This window comes from Sturnira hondurensis, unplaced genomic scaffold, assembly GCF_014824575.4.
Source record: "Sturnira hondurensis isolate 20B ecotype Veracruz unplaced genomic scaffold, ASM1482457v3 Scaffold0011299, whole genome shotgun sequence".
Taxonomy (NCBI): domain Eukaryota; kingdom Metazoa; phylum Chordata; class Mammalia; order Chiroptera; family Phyllostomidae; genus Sturnira; species Sturnira hondurensis.
In genome coordinates, this window is record NW_028083930.1 from 13,091 (window position 1) to 33,520 (window position 20,430).

The window sequence follows — 20,430 nt, forward strand, 5'->3', positions numbered from 1 at the left end:
CAGCAAAGCTTTCATTTAGAATGGAAGGGCAGATAAAGTGCTTCTCAGATAAGGTCAAATTCAAGGAGTTCATCATCACCAAGCCCTTATTATATGAAATGTTAAAGGGACTTATTTAAGAAAAAGAAGATGAAAAATATGAACAGTGAAAGGACAGCAAACTCACAGTTATTAACAACCACACCTAAAACAAAAGCAAACTAAGAGGACAGCTAGATCAGGAGCAGAACCATAGAAATGGGGATCACATGGAGGGTTAGCAACAGGGGAGTGGGAGAAGGAGAAGGAAGGAGAAGGTACAGAGACTAAGTAGCATAAATGGTAGGTAGAAAAGAGACGGGGGAGGGCAGGAATACTATGGGAAATACAGAATCTAAAGAACTTGTGACACACAGACATGAACAAAAGGGAGGGAATGGTAGGGGAGGTGTGTGCAGGGTGGAGGGGAGTGAAGGGGGGAATAGGACATATGTTAAAAAAAACAATAAAATAAATGCTCAAAAACTTCAAAAAATTAAATTAAATTAAAAATTAGAACTGCTTGTTTATATAAAGAACATGTGACTGAAACAGAAATCCTTTGTAGGTCTTTTGTTCTATGGTTCTTTTGGCTCACTGCCAATTAGAACTGTAGCTCTCTATGTCAGGGTTTGATAAAAAGGAAAGGAATTACTTATTCAAAAGTTATATGGGTTTAGAATAATGGCAGAATTCTGCCATTAAATCTCATTTGAAACAAAGAAACCTCCACAAACACACAGCCCTGCCCTCCCCCTTTGCCCAGTCAGGCCAGTCTCAGAGCATGCCAGTTGGAAGCACCACCTTCCAGAAGGAAAAAATCAGAAGTCCGCAGCTCACTCTCCCGGTTTCTCCCAGTAATCATTGTCGCCTGGGCAGGCCTCCTGTGGTTCCCAGCATCAACAGCAGTGTCACCAAAATCTCCAGTTCTTAATCCCAAACCTCATGGTACCTCCTCATGGCTGACCAGCAAGAGTCCTTTCACCCCATTTTGACCCGTATGGTTCCACAAGGCCACGCACTGTCCCATCACACATGGCCATTTGTTTAAATCTTGGCCTGGATCCTCCTCTGTAACCCCATTTCCGACTCCTCCCACAAACAGCTACATCTGCTAGCACTTCCATATTTTTCACCTTTCTTGGCTGCCATAGTTAGTCCAGGGGCCCCAGGGCATGGAGTAGCCCCTGGGCAGGCGTGGCCCCAGGGCATGGAGTAAACCATCACTGTAATTGAGGAGGTACCTCTAAGCAACACCACAGATGAAAGTATGCCCCTCTCCCAGGCTCACACAAACTATTCAGTATTCCGAAGAAGCTAGCCCACTGTTATCGATGTGCAGAGTAACTCTCAGTTGCTGCCCTGCTGCTCTTCCCAGCCCCACCCCCAGCTAAGCTTGTTGGGGATTTTGGGGCTTCTTAGCCTATACTCAGCTCTGAACCTCGTTCCACATCTGTTACATTGCTACACCTCTAAGCGGAAGGGGAAGTTTCAGTAAGAAGCACTTTCAGATTACCACAGAATGAACTTGGCTGCCGTGAAGTTTCCAGCAGCAGCCTCCTGTGCTAAGAGCATGATTTGGCTGTTCCAGTTTCTCACGCTTGTCTCCTGCCTTGGCCCAGGTAAATGCCTAAAATGGACTCCTGTAGTTACTGAGTGACTCCCTGGTTTTGTGCAGCTTGCTCACTTTAAAGCACCTATATATAGTTGTCTGAATGTCTCTCTGCCAAGTTCTGGGTTGGGCTCACAGTGGTGCCTGATAACTTGTTACCTCCTCTCAGTTTAGAATGTTGAATGGTTCAGTTACCAAATTAGTTGTGTCTCCAGTTAAGGGAATTGTCTCTTGGGACATGGGAAATGGGTTTTTCTAAGACAAGACTCTTCCAGGTTTATCACCAGCACTTTGTAGAATAAGAAGCACTAAGATTGGGAAAATAAATCATTTTGCCCAATTAGCTGCTGTCTTGCTGTGCAACATCAGTTACGTTATTTATTCCTCCTGGGCCTCACTATTCTCATTTAAAATACTGAAAATCCATGAATCAAGGTAGCCAAAACCTCTAGGCCTAACAAAAAACACTAGAAATAATCTTGTTAGTTTCTGTTTACTATTTTTTAAAAAAGATTTCTCTAGCTCTCTTTCTTTGATACAAATCAGGAGTTAGGTGGTAGTCCAGCAGTACTTTATATGGCAGAGAAAAAGGAATTATATGACCCTGCCTGCTTCTTGTTCCCTGCTGTTCATTATGTAAAACATGAAGGTGTAGGCCATGTTTGGGGCCAAAGCATAGGATTCAGGAACATATGGGGCAGGAGACAAGACAGGAAAGCTAGGTCAGAATGAGCCCCAGGGTAGGATATACAAATAACTAATATTTGCTGAGTGACTATTCTGTTTTCTAGTCATTTGACCAAGTGCTATACATGCATTATGTACAGAAGACTCATGACAGTCTGTACTATTATTATCCTCATTTTTACATGAGGAACTACAATAATATAAATAACTTACCAAATTTCATTAGCCTGCAGGTGGCAAGCCATTGTGGTAGTTCTGAGAAACAATGACATGTTGAACAAACATGGCAGGAGCACAAGAGAAAAAGAACAGAAATAAGAGTGACCATAAATGTAGAATTACTGGCAATGGGAATGAGGGGAAAGGTGAATTCATTAAGTCATCCAGTAAATATTCATTGAACACTTACTGGATGCCTGGTGTTAGGCTGGAGTTGTTCAAGAAACCAGACAGACACAGCAAGCTAAAGAGCAGGGTTTATTAGCAGGGAATAAGAGGGAAAGTGGAGCGAACCAAAGCAGGTTAAGACTCACTCAGTTGTTCTTAGGTCAGGGTTTTTAAGCACAAAATTCCACTAAGGGTAACTGGTTGTGGTGTCAGAGTCTGATTGGCTAGAGCTGGTTGCTGGGTGCCATTTCTGCTGACCATTGTTCTTGATACATCTTGACAGGCCCAAGTTAAAGCTGCATCCTGTTATGCCAGATAGGCCAACTCCAGACTCCTAATCTTAGCTGAGCATCTGTTTTTCCCAGGTATGGTCTGCAGGCAGCTTCCCACAGTACAGTTTCCCATGGTGCCATTTTTTTGCCTGGTGATTTTCCATTCTTCCTAGGCTTGCCTAAGTCTGTCATTCCTGCTTTTTCTTTTATATAAAGGGGTGGGGGAGGTCATATAGGCATGAGGGGGATCATGTCATCTTAAGGGTACTTCCTGCTGAGTAGGACACGTTGGGTTTATGGAACGGTTGGAAGGTCTTCTCCCAGCATTGGCTGATACCTAGGGGTACTTAATAGGAGAATGTTATTGACCGTGGAGGTAGTTGCAGCTTGAACCATTTTGTGGATAAAGGAGATGAGAAGTCTGATGAGTCAAGGACCAATTAGCAGAAGGAGGAGAATAGCTAGGTGTGAGATAAGCGGCAGCAGAATGGATTTTAAGGGGTGAGGAAAATTGGGAGAGCAGCCAAGCAAACCAGGAGCTTGGCATTTTTTCCTGCTTGGGCAATAATGTCAATGTACTCTTTGAGGATTTGTAGGTTTTCTTCTACTATGCCTGATGTATTGATTTATTTTTTAAATTTTTTTTCCATCCCTTCCCTTTCAACCTGTGTAGATCTTTTGCTCTGAAGTGGGTCTTTTGCGTATATGCAGATTGTGTTTTATTATCCACTCAGCTATTCTGTGTCTTTTGATTGGTGCATACTCCATTTATACTTTTTTTAGTTTTATAATATATATATTTTATTGATTATACCATTATACCATATTTTATTGATTACAGTTGTTCTATTCCACCCCTTCATTCCCCTCCACCTGCACACCCCCTCCCCCACCATTCTCCCCCCTTAGTTTATAACCACCTGTCTCAAGTTCTAAAGATTCTATATTTCCCCTACTATTCTTGCCCTCCCCCTATCTATTTTCTACCTACTGTCTATGCTATTTTCTGTACCTTCTCCCCCCTTCTCCTCCCCCCACTCCCCTGTTTCTAACCCTCCATGTGTTCTTCATTTCTATGGTTCCACTCCTGATCTAGCTGTCCTCTTGGTTTGCTTTTGTTTTAGGTGTGGTTGTTAATAACTGTGAGTTTGCTATCCTTTCACTGTTCATATTTTTCATCTTCTTTTTCTTAGATAAGTCCCTTTAACATTTCATATAATAAGGGCTTGGTGATGATGAACTCCTTGAATTTGACCTTATCTGAGAAGCACTTTATCTGCCCTTCCATTCTAAATGAAAGCTTTGCTGGATAAAGCAATCTTGGCTGTAAGTCTTTGGATTTCATGACTTGGAATACTTCTTTCCAGCCCCTTCTTGTCTGTAAGGTCTCTTTTGAGAAATCTGCTGACAGTCTGATGGGAACTCCTTTGTAGGTGACTGTCCCCTTATCTCTTGCTGCTTCTAGGATTCTCTCTTTCATTTTCATCTTGGCTAATGTAATTATGATGTGCCTTGGTGTTTTCTTCCCTGGGTCCAACTTCTTTGGGACTGTCTGAGCTTCCTGGATTTCCTGGAAGTCTATTTCCTTTGCCAGACTGGGGAAGTTCTCCTTTATTATTTGTTCAAATAAGTTTTCCACTCGTGGCTGTTTCTTTCCCCCTTCTGGTACCCCTATAATTCGGATGTTGGAGCATTTAAAGATTTCCTGGAGGTTCCTAAGCCTCTCCTCATTGTTTTGAATTCTCGTTTCTTTATTCTTTTCTGTTTGGTTGTCTGTTTCTTCCTTCTGGTCCACTCCCTTGATTTGAGTCCCAGTTTCCTTTCCATCACTATTGGTTTTCTGTGCATTTCCCTTCATTTCAATCAGTTTAGCCTTCATATGTTCCTCTAATTTGTGGCTAAAATCAACCAGTTCTGTGAGCATCCTGATGACCAGTGTTTTGAACTGTGCATCTGAGAGGCTGGCTATTTCCTGGTCGCTTATAGTTATCAGCTCTGGGGCTTTAAGTTCTTCTTGAGCCATCTTTTGGACTGCTCATTCCTTTTACATAGCAGGATCAGAGCCCTAGGTATTCACCAGGGCAGGGCAACCTAAGTTGCTGGGTTGTGACGCTGTATGTGGGGGCGGGGTCAAAGAGGAGCAATGGCGGTCTCGTCTGCTGCCTCCCGCTGCTGCTGCCACCACAGATACCACCGTCACCAGGGCCCTCGAGTTTCATCCCACTGCACACGAATGTGCCACTGCCGTCAGCCCTCCACCACTGGGTTTGCCTGCTGGGGCCTGCGCGGTCCGTCTCACTGTGCGCGAATGTGCGACCGAGGTCAGTCTGCCCCACACCCGGACTGTGTCCAGGCTGCCTGAGCACCTGGGTTGGGGGATCTTTCCTGCCCGACCCTGCTCTGCTGCTGGCTCTGTCCCTCTTACCATCCCAGTTGAATGGTTCATTGTTGTTGGACTTCCGTATAATTCAATTTTCTGTTCTTTGGCTGTGTCTTTGTTCTCCAAACCTTTGTTATATTCAAACTTGGTTGTGGGAGAAGGCACAGTGTTTCCACCTATGCCTCCATCTTGGCGGAAGTCCCTCCTGTATTGATTTAAAAGCAGCAGGTCTCATTAAGAAGAGAACAGGTGCCACCCACTTCTGCTCTAAGAAGGTCCAGTACCCTCCTGTTTTGGAAGACAACACCTGCTAGGCTGTTAAGGGATTGTTGTTCTTTTTGTAGTATATTGAGAGTGGCATTCCAGGTTTCTTGGAGAAATAAGGAGATGTTAAGGATGGCCTTTTCTAGCTTAGGGATTTCTACCAACCAAAAGGAGCCATGATAGAGGGAATGTCCTTTGTTGGGACATTCAAGGATGGGGTTGTTGTGATAGTAGCCATCCCAGTCAGACAAATCCCTGGGTCTTTGGGGGTGAAGGCCAGTAGCTAAGATGGACCCTAGATTGGGGAAGGCCCCCGAAGTCACCAGGTTAGAGGATATGTGGATGGTGGCCTGAGGGATTAGGTATACTATGGAGCAACAGCCTGCCCAGAAGGTGGGAATCCAATGATATACCCAGGCTCCACAGAGAAAGACATATCCCGTGTGTGCTAGGGATATTCCCCGTGACCAACCATTTTGGGAGAGACTATATCATGTTGTTATGCCTCCCTGCTGTCCAGCATTAAGGTTGATAAATACTAGACATTTAAGAGTGGTGTTGGTTGGCAAGAGTGACATATTAAAGCAGGGGGTCCAGAAGGACAAGGTGTTATAGAGGGAGGTGAGTTTATCATAAGAAGAGATATTGACTCCCTGGATATTGCCCCCACCCCCGGCCTGTAAAGACTAACATAGTATGATTGCAGAGGGAGGTGTTAAGTTCTCCGATTCCCTGATGAGGCTGAAGGGACAGGTTAGAGGAGTTTGTCTGGAAGCAGACAGCTGGGTTTTCAGTCAGGATAGTGGCAAGAGCCAAAGGGACTGTGAGTCAGGTAGGTGGGCTAATATACCCAGAGATGCCTCCATCCATTTCATCATATCTAGAAAGTGTCCTTTGAGTTGGGGATGCCTGGGGGAAGACTGCCCAGGTGGCATTGTGAGGTGGTAAAGGAATAGGTGATGCCTTAAGGGACAGAAAGGTGGAAACATTAACTGATATAGAGAGGACTTGTAGTGTCTTGGTATGAGGTGTGTATGTAGGACAAATCCAGCAGTCAGATTTGTTGGTAAGGGTTGTTACTTGTTGTACGATTGAGGCTAAGGGATATTTAAAGGAGAGAGTGGGAAGGGCTAGAAGGAGGGGCACTTCCAAAGTGCCACGTGGCTAGAGAATACTAGGTTAGGAGGTCAGCTACGAGTAGCATTAGAAAGAAGGCAAAGAAGATTTGGTCAGGGGTAAAGTCCTGCAGGTCACCTTGGAACCAGAGGTCCAAGATGAATTGAGAAAGGTCTTCAAATGTATTGATGGGGAGCAGGTGGACACGTACAGTTTGTAGAAAGGAAAGGGCCTGGTAGGGCTCTAGCTCTATCCAAGGGGACAGGACTTAGGTGGTTTTCAATATTTTCAAGGTGAGATCTCTGGTGGGAGTGCATTGGTATTGCAGTGGCTGACTTTCCTCAGACCCCTCGGGAACTGGAGATAGCGTAGGGATCTTGTCTTGAGAGTCAGCCAGCTGATAGGTAGGTTTTAGCCTGGAAAAGTGAATCCAGGGGGTCACACCTAAGAGTTTGGCAGCTGTGGGTGTGATAAGGAGGACAAGTTATGGTCCTGTCCAGACCGGAGTGAGAGATCTGGACTGTAGGGATTTCAGGTAAACATAGTGCCCTGGTGTGATGGTGATGATGGGAGCTTTTTGGGTTGCTGCTGGGAGGGCAGTATTAGCAAAGTCCCTAAGGAGAGCTCAAGTCTGGGTTAAAACAGGCAGATAATCTCCATATTGAGAGGCAGGGAGTGGAAGATTTCCCCATTATGAGTGGCCTGCCATACATAAATTCAAAAGGACTAAACATGTGGGGTTTTCTGGGTGCTGTTCAAATCTTAAGGAGGGCCAAGGGAAGGAGTTTTAGTCTTGGCAGTTGGGTTTGTGTGCTAAGTTTGATGAGGTATAATTTAAAAATGACGCTCATGTGCTAAACTTTTCCTAATGGTTGAGGATGGTAAGGAATATATTGCCTCCATTTTATTCCTAAGGCCTTGGAAACCTGTTGAGCAACCTATGAAATTAAGGTGGGTCCATTGTCTGATTGTATGGAAGTAGGGAGACTGAACTTTGGGATGACGCTTTGCAGTAAGGCTTCAGTGACCTGGATGGCTCCCTCTGAGACAGTTGAGAACACTTCTACCCAGCCAGTGAAGGTGTCAATGAACACAAGGAGGTACCTGAATTTCTTGATGGGGGGCCAGTATGTAAAATTGATCTGCCAATCCTGTTCTGGGATTTGGCCCCTTGCCTAGCAGAATGAGTTTGGGAAAGGGTCTTACCACTCCCGGGGGGGAGGTGCGTTGACATGTGAGCAAAGCTTAGTGATGTTAGAACAGAATAAAGGGCTGGGTGATGGATGGTCTGTGACAGGAGTGCTGTGAGGAGGGGTTGGCACCTATGGGAAATTGATTGTGGAGGTCTGTGAGGATTTGGTGAGCATGTTGCTGGGGCAAAATTACCTTATTGTGTAGGTAATACCACTCTTCATTGTATGTGGCCCCTAGCTGGGCTATATCTGTGTATTCTTGTGGGGTGCCAAGAATGGCTCAATGGCTGCCAAGTCTGTGTTTAAATCCCACCACTGATCTTCCTCTACAGTTCCATCAATTAGATGGAACTGTATTTGTGGGGTGTATTTGGGGGTCTGGGAAGGCATGAGCAAGAATTGGGAATGTGGCTTGGTGGTATGGGCCTGTTTTTTGGCTTCCAAGTCTGTCCTATTGTTGTCCTTGGAAATGGGATCCTTATTGCTCTGGTGTCTTTTGCAATGTATAATGGCAACTTGTTTTGGCAACTATGCCACTTTGAACAGCTGTAAGATGAGAGTCTAATTAATGAGTGAGGAGTTCTTTGAAGTGAGATAACCCCTTTCTTTCCATATAGAAATATGGGAGTGAATGATATGGAAGGCATACTTGGAATCAGTGTGTATGTTGATGGGTTGGTCCTAGACTAAGATAAGGGCTCTGGTTAGAGCTATTAGCTTAGCCTGTTAGGAGGTGGTGCCAGGTGGTAGGGGTTTAGATTCAGTGATCCTTTGGGAGGTTACTATGACATTTCCTGCTTTTTAAAGAGGGTCTTTGAAGGTGCCAGCACCTATGAACAACCTGGCAGCAGGAGGAAGTAAAGGGGAATCCTTGATATTGGGGAAAGGATGTAGGAACTGGTCTATGAAGTCATGGCAATTGTGAGGTGAGGGGTGATTGATAGGGATAGCAAAGAAAGTAGCAAGATTAGAAGTGTTTGGGGTATGTTGAATTTGGACCTGTGGGTTTGTCACAGGTGGGCACAGGTAACCAGGTTCTTGGTGATTGGGACAAAGATTTGAACTGAACACCCAGGTTATAGTAGAGAACATGAGAGCAGGCCAATTCCAAGCAGAAATTGACCTCGTGGGCTGGAGGGACTGTATTCTTATAGGGTGGATCCTTCCTGGCTAGTTTTGGCAGGCTTTTATTGTGACAAGTAGGTGTAAAGCTACTGCACATGTGGTCTCCCATGGTTTTCCCAGATTTGCCGCTAGGGAAGTGGGTCCCACAATGTTACCTAATTGATCCCCCCTTCTCCTGGGGTCCCCCTGGGAAAGGTGGTTGGTCACCTTTCCCTTCACCAGAGAATTATAGCTCTCCAAGTTAGAGATTGGTGAAAAGGAAAGGAATTATTTATTTGAGTTATACAGGCTTAAGAGTAATGACTTAATGTCTTCATCAAAATCCCAAAGTCCCTTAAAACACCCACAAACATACAGTCCTTCTTTCCCCCTTTGCCCAGTCCAAGGTACTGTATCTCAGGAAAAGAAATAGAAAGCAGCGTGGTGGTTCTCTGCTAAAGCTGCATGATGATTCTTCTCATGGCTGTGAGGGGCAGGGCATTCCCCCACTCTGGCCAAAGCCATGTGGTTCTCTCTGCTAAAGCTACATGGTGATTCTCTCTCACATGGCTGAGAGAGTCCCCATTCTGGCCAAAAGCATGTGGTTCTCTCCTCAATGGCTGCCAAGTCTGTGTTTAAATCCCAGCACCGATCTTCCTCTACAGTTCCATTTCCGACTCCTCCCACAATTGGCTACACCCGCCAGGACTCCCATATCCTCCCAGGTTTACTGTGCTGCCACAGTGAGTCTGGGCAGGCATGGCCCAATGGCGTGGAGCCAATCATCTCCAAGCTCTCACACAGGCACTGTAATCTGGGGGAGTTTTCTCCCAGCTACATCTTGAGTGGAAATCACTCCCTTCTCCCTGGCTCAAAGCATGGCCACAGCTATTTAACATATCTATGAAACCAGTTAAAAGTTAAATGACCATTCTAGAGGTTATCTTCAAAACTGTTGCTGTGCAAAACAACTCAATGGCCCTATTCCATGTATCCCATCTCCCCAGCTCAGACTTGTGGGGGTGAGGACATCCCATATTTCTTAATATTTCCTGGACACCCTGAGTTCTGGGCCCCATTGCAAATTCTTCTTTTGGGGGCCCCCTGATGCACCCTCCTACAGAATCACCCAAGAGAACAGTGACCGGTGTTGACTGGAAAGGTCCAGTTCCATGGCAAGGGTACTTAAAGGGAGGGTCCTCCAGAATGAAGAGCGAAATAGGATGGAAGAGCCAGAGGGGAAGCTTGAGCTGCTATCCCCTAAGGTTTCTGAACCATTCCATGGTCTGGGAATCAGAGCAACTGGAGGCCAATCCTAGTGATGAGGGCATGGGCCTCCAGCTGGGTGCCAGATGTGAGTGCTGGGTCCCAAGTTCCAGCACCAAAAATTTTAGGCTAGAGTCACTCAAGAAACCAGACAGATGCAGTGAGCTAAGGAGCAGGGGGTTTTGGCAGGAAATAAGAGGGAAAGTGGAGCGAACCAAAGCAGGTTAAGACTCGCTCAGTTGTTCTTAGGTCAGGGTTTTTAAGCACAAAATTCCACTAAGGGTAACTGGTTGTGGTGTCAGTTTGATTGGCTAGAGCTGGTTGCTGGGTGCCATTTCTGCTGACCATTGTTCTTGATACATCTTATCAGGCCCAAGTTAAAGCTGCATCCTGTTATGCCAGATAGGCCATAATCTTAATCTTAATCTTAGCTGGACATGTTTTTCCTGGGTAGGGTCTGCAGGCAGCTTCCCACAGTACAGTTTCCCATAGTGCCATTTTTTCACTTGGTGATTTTTCATTCCTCCTAGGCCTACCTATGTCTGTCACCTGGCACTGTTCCAGTTGCCAGAGGCATATCAAGAACAAAGCGGGCAAAAATTTCTGCCCTTATAACAGGGTGCAGACAGGGGGTCACCCAAATAGGAATTTGTAATGGGGTCCAGAACTCAGAGTGTCCAGGAAATATTTAAAAATATAGGATGTCCTCTCCCCCACATGCCTGAACCGAGGAATGGGACACATGGAGCAGGGCCATTGAGAGCTGTTGTGCATAGCAACAGTTTTGCAACTAACCTCAGGCATACTTATTTAATATATCTATAACTTTTGACCCATTTCATGGATATGTTAAATAGCAGTGGATGTGCTTTGAGCCAGGGAGTGGGAGTGACTTCCACACTTGATGTATCTGGGAGGCAGCTCCCTCCCCCTGGTTACAGTGCCCACGCAACTTTGGAGTAAGAGGGGACCTAAGCAGCTTTGATGAGAAGGGGAGGACTACATGGCTTTGGGGCTCCCTTTGCCATGCAGCTTAGGAAGCTGGAAAGCAAGATGTGTCATTGAACTCAGCAATGCAGAGTTCTCTCTTAGCAGTTTGGAAGAATGCAGGAGAGATGCTGCAGGAAGGAAAGGGGTAAAAGGACTCTTGCTGGTGGGCCACAAGAAGGTGCCACACAGGTTTGAATTAACTGGAGATCGCTGTGGCAACACAGCTGATGGTGCTGGGAACCAGTGGAGGCCTGCCAGCTGAGCATGGATTAATGGGAAGAACCAGGGGCTACCAGAGCTATAGACTTGTTTCTTTTCCTGAAATACTGTATCCCTGACTGGGCAAAGGAGGGAAGGAAAGACTGTGTGTGTGTGGGTGTCTTAATGAAGACATTGAGTCATTACTCTAAGTCTGTATAACCTTTGAATAAATAACTCCTTTCCTTTTCATCAGTCTCTGGCATTGAAAGACATAATTCCCTGGTGGTGGGCAAGGTGAACCTAGCAAGGGGAGCCCCAGGAGAAGGGGGGGTCCATTCAGTAATGGTATATTGTTCATCCCCACCCCCATCCATTTAGTAACACCTTCATGGAGTTAGCATTGTAACAGAGGAGAGAAACTATAAGCAAGATAAATAAGTGAAATAATATATTGTATGGTGATAAATGTTGAGGAGGAGAGGAGATGGTGCAAGGTGGGGACAATGAAATTTCAGCCAGGGTAGCCAAAGAAGGGGACAAAGTTGGGAGGAGAGGATATAGACACAGAGAGGAAGGTGAATTTAATAAAATCAAATTAGAAAACAAGTATGAAGGACAATGACTCATGCCAGTCCACATTTTCTCAAGTGGGTTGAACACCACGACTTGATCTTTTTAGAACATTTAGCTGGAAGAAAAACCGTGTTGAACATAATCGTAATATAGGTATAATTGGAATAGGCATCATTGTGTCCTGGAGAAAATGAGTCTCATTTGTCTCTCCATTATTCTTTCTAGATGGGAGCTTGTTGAATGTTAGTTAATATGCATATAAATTACTAGGGAATCTTATTATAATGTTGATTCTGAGATGGAGGTTAAGATTCTCCATTTATAACAACCTTCTGTGTAACCCCAAACCTACTTCATGGATCACACTTTGAGTAGCAAAGTTCTAGATTTCATGGGACTTAAGTCATATTGGGCTACATGGAGAAAAATTGAATTAATTCTCTGAATGCATTTGCAAGAAGCAAATACAGGTATTTTACTCTTCAGGAGAGAACAGTGGTTGTAAATGGAGGCATGACCAACACGTGGGTTAGCCAAATGATTCTGGGGATTTGAGTCAAAAACTTGCAGGTTCTTGCAATCCAATTATTTTCCTTCCTGAACAGTGCTATCTACTTTTTACCAATCATCCAGGCTGTCTAATGTTCATTCTTGTTCACCACAGGCAGAGGGTTGTTTTACATTTCATTATTATTTTCAAGGACAGCTGTGTCTTTCTACCTTTCATAATCTGCCATTAGTCCTCACTGTGACCTCCAGCTTTCCAACTCTTTCACACTGTAACCAGAAACACTTTATACCAGTGTTCAGGCTGCCTGTCACTACCAAATCCAATAAGCAATGACAGCGATCGAATCTTTTATGGGCACTTTATTCAGATGGCCAGCAATCCAAGAAGATGGTGCATTCATACCCTAACAAACCATCTTCCCTTCTCTTTCCTGGCCAAATAAGGGGGTGGGGGAGGACAAGCAAGGTGCAGTGAGGGCTTTGAGCTTCAGAAGCTGCAACAATCCTATCCTCAGCAGTTAGCTATTTCCAAGGGGAATGGTTGTCTGCTACCCCAGAAGACAAAAGGCCCAGATGCCTCCAACTTGTCCCTAGGTGGTAATCTCTAGCCAGTGCCCCAGGAGGTTGGCTGTTTCTCTCAGGAGCCAGGATGGGCCTTATCTGTAGTTTCTGAAATGAAAGATTTAACATACACATTACTTGCTAGACTTATAACATTTTACCTTAAGTTTAAATTTTTCCCTTCCCCTCTAAAGATAGATAAATAAAATCTTTAAAAAAAATTTTTTTCAAGTCTTGAGTCCCCTATCAACACTTCAGTCCATTTCTAGCCTCAGTTGTGTCTCCATCCACAAGCAGACTTGTTTCTTTCTTTGTTTTTCATTAAGGTAATATTCAAATAATAAAATAATAATTTTACTTTATTTTTTAATGTAGTAAATATTTTATACATCTAAATATATTCAATGTCAATAACTGCCCTTTACTTTTTAAAATTATTTTATTGAACAACATAATAATTTTAAAGTGGACAATTTAGCAAATTCACATAGTTGTGCCATCACCACTTCTATCACTCCAAAACATTTCTGTCACCCCAAAAGGAAATCTTGTACCCATTAAGAAATCATCCATTTCTCCCTCTCTCCAACCCCTCCAAAAATAAGTTTGCTTTCTGCTTCTATGGGTTTACCTATGGTGTATATTTTACATGATGAAATCATACAACATGTGACCTTTTATATCTGACTTCTTTCACTTTGTACAACTTTGGGGGTTCATGTTGTATCATCTATCAGTAATTGATTCCTTTTTATTTCTGAATAACATTCCATTGTATGTATCTACTACATTCATTTATCCATTCATCTATTGATAGACATTTGTATTGTTTCCACCTTTTCCCTTTCGGGAATAGTGCTGCTATAAAGATTTGTGTACAAGTATTTGTTTGAGAACCTGTTTTCAGTTCTTCTGGGTATATAACTAGGAATGAAATTACTAGATCATATGATAATTCCATGTTTAATTTTTTGAGAAAATACTATGTTGTAGGTCCTTGCTTTTTATCACTTTCAATACTTCTTGCCAGTCTTTTCTTGCCTGCAAAGTTTCTTTTGAGAAATCAGGTGATAGTTTTATGGGAACTTCTTTGTAGCTTACTCTCTTTTCTCTTGCTGCCCTTAAGTTTCTCTTTATCTTTAACCTTTGGTGTTTTTTTTAAGATTTTATTTATTTATCTTTAGAGGGGAAGGGAAGGAGAGAAGGAGAGAAATATCAATGTATGGTTGCCACTCGTGAGTTGCCTGCTGGGAACTGGCCTGCAACCCAGGCATGTGCCTGACTGGGAATCAAACCTTGATTGTGTGGTTCACAGGCCTGCACTCAATCCACTGAGCTACACCAGCCAGGACAAACCTTTGGTGTTTTAATTATGATGTGTATTGGTGTGTCCTCTCTGGGTCCAACTTGTTTGGGACTCTCTGTGCTTCCTAGGCTTATATGTCTATGTCCTTCATGAAATTAGGGAAGTTTGCTTTCATTATTTTTTCAAATTAGTTTTCAATTTTTTGCTGTTCCTCTTCTCCTTCTGGCACTGCTATGATTCAGATGTTGGTATGTTTGGTGATGTCCCAGAGACACCTTATACTATACTTGTTTTTTTAATTGTTTTTTCTTCTTGCTGTTCTGGTTGAATGCTTATTTCTTTCTTATGTTACAAATTATGGATTTGAAACCCAGCTTCATCTCCTCCACTGTTGGTTCCTGTAGATTTTTCTTTATTTCATTCAGTGTAACCTTCATTTCTTCCTGGGTCTTTTTTATTTTGTTGCCATACTCAATGAGTTCTTTGAGCATCCTTACCACTAGTGTTTTGAACTCTGCATCTGATAGGTTGGTTATCTCCATTTCATTTAGTACTTTTTCTGAGGTTTTGTTCTATTCTTTCATTTGGACCATATTTCTTTGTCTTCTCAATTTGGCAGCCTCCCTGTGTTTGTTTCTGTGTATTACGTAGAGCCACTGTAATTCCCTGTCTTACTAGCATGACCTATTATATAGAAAAGGCACCTGTAAATTGTGTGAGGAGGAGCCATAGGTAATCACCAGGGTGGGGCAAACTGCTTCACCACTTTACGGCTCTATGTGGGGGCAGATGGCTCTAAGAGTAAACAATGCTGCTGCCTGTCTTCTGGACATTTGCCCAGTGCTCACCCTGCACAACTCACACACTTCCAGTTTTTGTCCTGGTAATAAATCCAAGAGGGTGTTGTTGGTGTAGGTTTTAAGTCCCTATGGATCCTTTAAGCAGAGTTTCCTGACATTCTGGCAATTTTTTCCACCACTGCAACCCCCACTGGATTTTATAGCCAGAAGGTAGGGGATTTATCTTCCTGGCACTGCAACCCTGGACTGTGTGGTCTGGCCTTGGGCTGGGATCACATTCTTGCAGGGTATCCCTCCAGATTTTTATCCACCACACATGCATGCAGGACCACCCATTCCACTGCTTGTTGCCTCTCTGGCCCACAGCACATTTCCACACCTCTCAGCCTGTCTCTGCATCCCTGCCCCTCCTACCCATCTGGATGAATGTGGCTTCTTTAAATTCTCAGTTGTTGAACTCCCATACAGCTTGATTTTCTTTTCTTTTTTTAAAGATTTTATTTCTTTATGTTTAGAGGGTAAGGGAAGGAGAGAGGGAGAGAAAAATCAATATATGGTTGCCTCTTGTGTGTCCCCTGCTGGGAACTGGCCTGCATGCCAGGCATGTACCCTGACTGGGAATTAAACTGCGGTCCTTTTGGTTTGCAGGTGCGTGCTCAGTCCACTGAGCTACACCAGCCAGGGCAGCTTGATTTTCTCATGGTTCTGCATATTGTTTTAAGGTCTAGTTGTAATTCTTTCTGTGGTTGTGTGAGGAGGCAAAGCGTGTTTACCTATGCCTCCATCTTGACCAGAAGTCCTCAGAACTGCATTTTAAGAAGCTCTGTTTGCTGTTTGGTAGAGATGGGACTCCATTTTCTTGATACTATCCTTTGAAAACAAAAGTTCTTAATTTTGATTAAGTCCAATTTTTCTATTTTTTCCTTGTTGCTCATGCTTTTGGTGTAATTTCTAAAAATCTGTTGCCAAACCCAAGGACAGAAAAATTTAAACCTGTTTTCTTCTGAGTTGTGTAATTTTAGCTCTCATATTTAAGTCATTGAAACATTTTGAGGCAATTGTTGTATAGATGTGAGTCAGAAATCCAACTTCATTTTTTTCATGTAGATATGTAATTGTCCCAACACCATTTGTTGAAGCAACTTCTTTCCTCATTGAATAGTCTTTTCAGTATTGTCAAAAGTTAATTGTCCATAAACATATGAGTTTATTTATTCATGCATTCTCAATTCAACTCCATATAGATATCTATATATCTATCCTTATGTTAGCACCAAACCATTTTGATTACTGTAGGTATGTAAATTTTGATGTTGGGAAGTGTGAGTTCTGCAGTTTTGTTTTTCTATTTTAGTATTGTTTTGGCTATTTGGGCCCCTTGAGATTTCTTATGAATTTGAGGCTTGAGAATTTGAGAATTTGGATTCTCCATTTCTGAAAAAAAGTAATAAAATTCATTGGAATCTTGTTAGAGATTGCATTGTATGTGTAAATTGCTTTGGGTAGTACTGCCATCTTAATATTAAGTCTTCTAATCCATGAAGATAGGATGTCTTTCCATTTAATTTTTTCTTTAACTTATTTTAGAAGTGTTTTATAGTTCTCAGTATAAAGTGTTTAATCTCCTTGGTTAAATTATTCCTAGATATTTTATTATTTTGGATGCTATTGTAAATGGAATTGTCTTAATTTCCTTATTGATCTTTTATCCTTCAACTTTGCTAAATTTAATGATTTTTTTAGCTGTAATGGTTAGCTGTAATGATTTTTTTGTGTGGGGGTTCTTTATTATTTTCTATCTATAAGATAAGAATAATTTTACTTATTTCTTTCCAATTAAGATATCATTTATTTCTTTTTCTTCCTTAATTGCTCTAGCTAGAACTTCCAGTACAGTGTTGAATAAAAGTGGTGAAAGCAGGCACTGTTGTCTTGTTCCTGGTTTTTGTGGAAGTCTTTCAGCCTTTCACCCTTAAATAGAATGGGATTTCAAAATGACTTTTACCAAGGTAAAAAAGTTCCCTCCTAATCCTAGATTCTTAAGTGTGGAATGGTATGAGATTGTGTTAAATACTCTATCTGTGTCGTTTGAGATGATTATTTTTTTCTTTTTTTCTCACAGTCTATCACATTGATTTTGATACATTGAACCACTCTTGCATCCTGGGATAAATTCCATATGGTCATGATATATAATCCTTTTAAAATGCTCCAAGATAAAGTTTGTTAGTGTTTTGTTGAGGATTTTTATATCAATATTCATAAAAGATATTGGTTGGTATTTTTTCTTTTTTGGAGAGTTGTCTTTGACTTTGATAAAGGTATTAGAGTAATGCTGACTTCATAGGATGAATTAGAAAGTATTTTATCTTCTATTTTAGGGAAGCATTTGAGAAGAATTGGTGTTAATTATTCCCTAAATAATTGGTAGGATTCACCAGTGAAGCCATCAGGTCCTGAGCTTTCATTTGCCAATGTATCTTTGATTACTGATACAATATCTTTATTTGTTATAGGTCCTCTCACATTTTATTTTCATTCTATATTTTTTTTAGATTTTAAAAAACTTTTAAGAGAGGGGAAAATAGGGAGAAATAGGAAAAGAAACATCAAAGTGTTAGGGTGGGCAGGGATAGGAGGAAGCTCCAGCTGAACTTTGCCAAGACGGACATCCTCACAGTAACCTGAGTCCGAGGAAGAGACTGCCAATGCTGTATTGCTTCTTTGTTCAGAGGGCACCAATCCCCAGCTCCCATAGGGAGCCAACAAAAATAAAACCCCACTACATTCCCTGCTTGGGTGTGACTTCTCCCAGCCTCATCCTGCAGACCAGGAGAACCTCACCCGGGTGCACAAACCCCAATAAAGCTCTTTATTGCCTATTTTATGGCTGATTGGCATTTCTTTCTCAGCGGAATCTACGAAAACCTCTCAGGTGCCTTTCACATACCCCCTACTGGGGACCTATCCCATAACCCAGGCATGTGCCCTGACTGGGAATAGAACCAGCAATACTTTGGTTCACAGGTTGGCACTCAATTCACTGAGCCACAACAGCCAAGGCAAATTTTCTTTTTATTCTTAAGTCAGTCTTGATAATCTGTTCTAGGAATTTGTGTATTTCATAATATTATCTTGTAATCCTTTTTTATGTTTATAAACTCTGTAGTAATGTCCACTTTTTAATTTCTAATTTTAGTAAAAAATTATATATATATATATATATATATATATATATATATATGTATATATGCACAATTTACAATAGCTAAGTGCTGGAAGCAACCTAGGTGCTCATCAGTAAATGAATGGATCAAAGAACTATGGTACATTTACACAGTGGAATTCTATGCAGCAGAAAGAAAGAAGGGGCTCCTACCGTTTGCAACAGCATGGATGGAAATGGAAAGCATTATGCTAAGCAAAATATGCCAGGTGGTGAAAAACAAATACCATATTATCTCACCTTTTTAAGTATATTTTATTGATTAGGCTATTACACTTGTACCATTTTTTTTTCTCTCCTTTATCCCACTCTGCCATGCACCACCCCCACCAGCATTCCCCCTACTTAGTTCATATCCTCAGGTCATATGTATAAGTTCTTTGGCTTCTCCATTTCCTATACTATTATTTTTTAAAAGTATATTATATTGACTATGTTATTACAGTTTTCCCAATTTTTCCCCTTTATCCCCACTCCACTCTGCACCCCCCAACCCTCCATCATCCTCCCTTAGTTCATGTTCATGCGTTATACACATAATTTATTTAATGCCTGTTTCCTATACCATTCTTAACCTCTCCCTGTCTATTTTATGCATACCAGTTTTGCTTCTTATTCCCTGTACCATTTCCCCTACTCTTCCCCTCCCCCTCCCCAGTGGTAACCCTTCATGTGATGTCCATTACTCTGATTCTGTTCCTGTTATGGTTATTTGCTTAGCTTTTGTTTTCGTTTTTTTAGGTTCAGTTGTTGAGAGTTGTGTTTGTTGTCATTTTACTGTTCATAGCGTTTGCCATTTCTTATACTATTCTTAACCTTCCCCTGTCTATTTAGTACCTATCAATTATGCTTCTTAGTCCCATGCCTTTTTCCCCATCCTCCCCCTTGCCACTCCTCACTGGTAATCCATCATGTGATATTCATTTCTGTGATTCTGTTCCTGTTTGCTTAGTTTGTTTTTGTTTTTAATTTTGTTTTTTAGGTTCAGTTGTTGATAGTTGTGAGTTTGTTGTTATTTTATTGTTCATAGTTTTGATCTTCCCTTTTTTTAGATAAGTCCCTTTAACATTTCCTATAATAAGATCTTGGTGATGATGAATTTCTTTAACTTTACCATATCCAGGAAGCATTTTATCTACCCTTCCATTCCAAATGAAAGCTTTGCTGGATAGAGTAATCTTGGATGTAGGTCATTGCCTTTCGTGACTGAATACCTCTTTCCAGCTCCTACTTACCTGTAAGGTTTCTTTTGAGAAATCAGCTGATAGCCTTAGGGGCACTCATTTGCAGGTAACTGTCTCCTTTTTTCTTGCTGCTTTTAAAATTCTCTTTGTCTTTAAATTTGGATAACTTAATGATGATGTGCCTTGGTGTGTTCCTCTTTGAATCCAACTTCTTTGGGACTCTCTGAGCTTCTTGGACTTGCATGTCTAGTTACTTTGCCAGACTGGGAAAGTTTTTATTCATTAATTTTTTCAAATAAGTTTTCAATATCTTGCTCTTCCTCTTCTCCTTCTGGCACCCATGTGATTCAGATGTTGGAATGTTTAAAGTTGTCCTGGAGTTTCCTAAGCATCTCCTTGTTTGTTTTTTGTTTGTTTTTGAATTTTTGTTTCTTCATTTGGTCCCAGTTGAATGTTTATTTCTTCCTTTTGTTCCAAATTATTGATTTGAATCCTGGTTTCCTTCCCTTCACTGTTGCCTCCCTGTATGTTTTTCTTTATCTCACTTTGTAAAGCCTTCACTTCTTTCTTTATTTTGTGTCCATTCTCAGTCATTTCTGTGAGCTTCCTGATTACCAGTGTTTCAAACTCTGCATCTGATAGGTTGGCTATGTCCTTATTGCTTAGTTGATTTTCTGGAGTTTTTATCTGTTCTTTCATTGGGGCCATTCTTCTTTGTCTCCCTTAAGGATCAATAGGAGCTCACCTCTTAGAAAAGGTGAAGAGTATTTCAGGCAAAGA

The 20,430-nt window shown here is 42.0% G+C and overlaps 1 protein-coding gene across 3 annotated transcripts in view; it reads left to right on the forward strand.

The window, feature by feature from the left end:
• Positions 1–1,541: 1,541 nt before the first annotated feature.
• The window catches only part of SLAMF6 (SLAM family member 6), a 34,156-nt gene continuing 15,267 nt past the window's right edge, over positions 1,542–20,430 (forward strand). For all 3 annotated transcript variants that reach the window (XM_037059777.1, XM_037059775.1, XM_037059776.1), the window contains exon 1: positions 1,542–1,640. In XM_037059777.1, the coding sequence (XP_036915672.1) occupies positions 1,592–1,640 (49 nt within the window). In that variant the 5' untranslated portion in view covers positions 1,542–1,591. The remainder of the gene's footprint in view (positions 1,641–20,430) is intronic.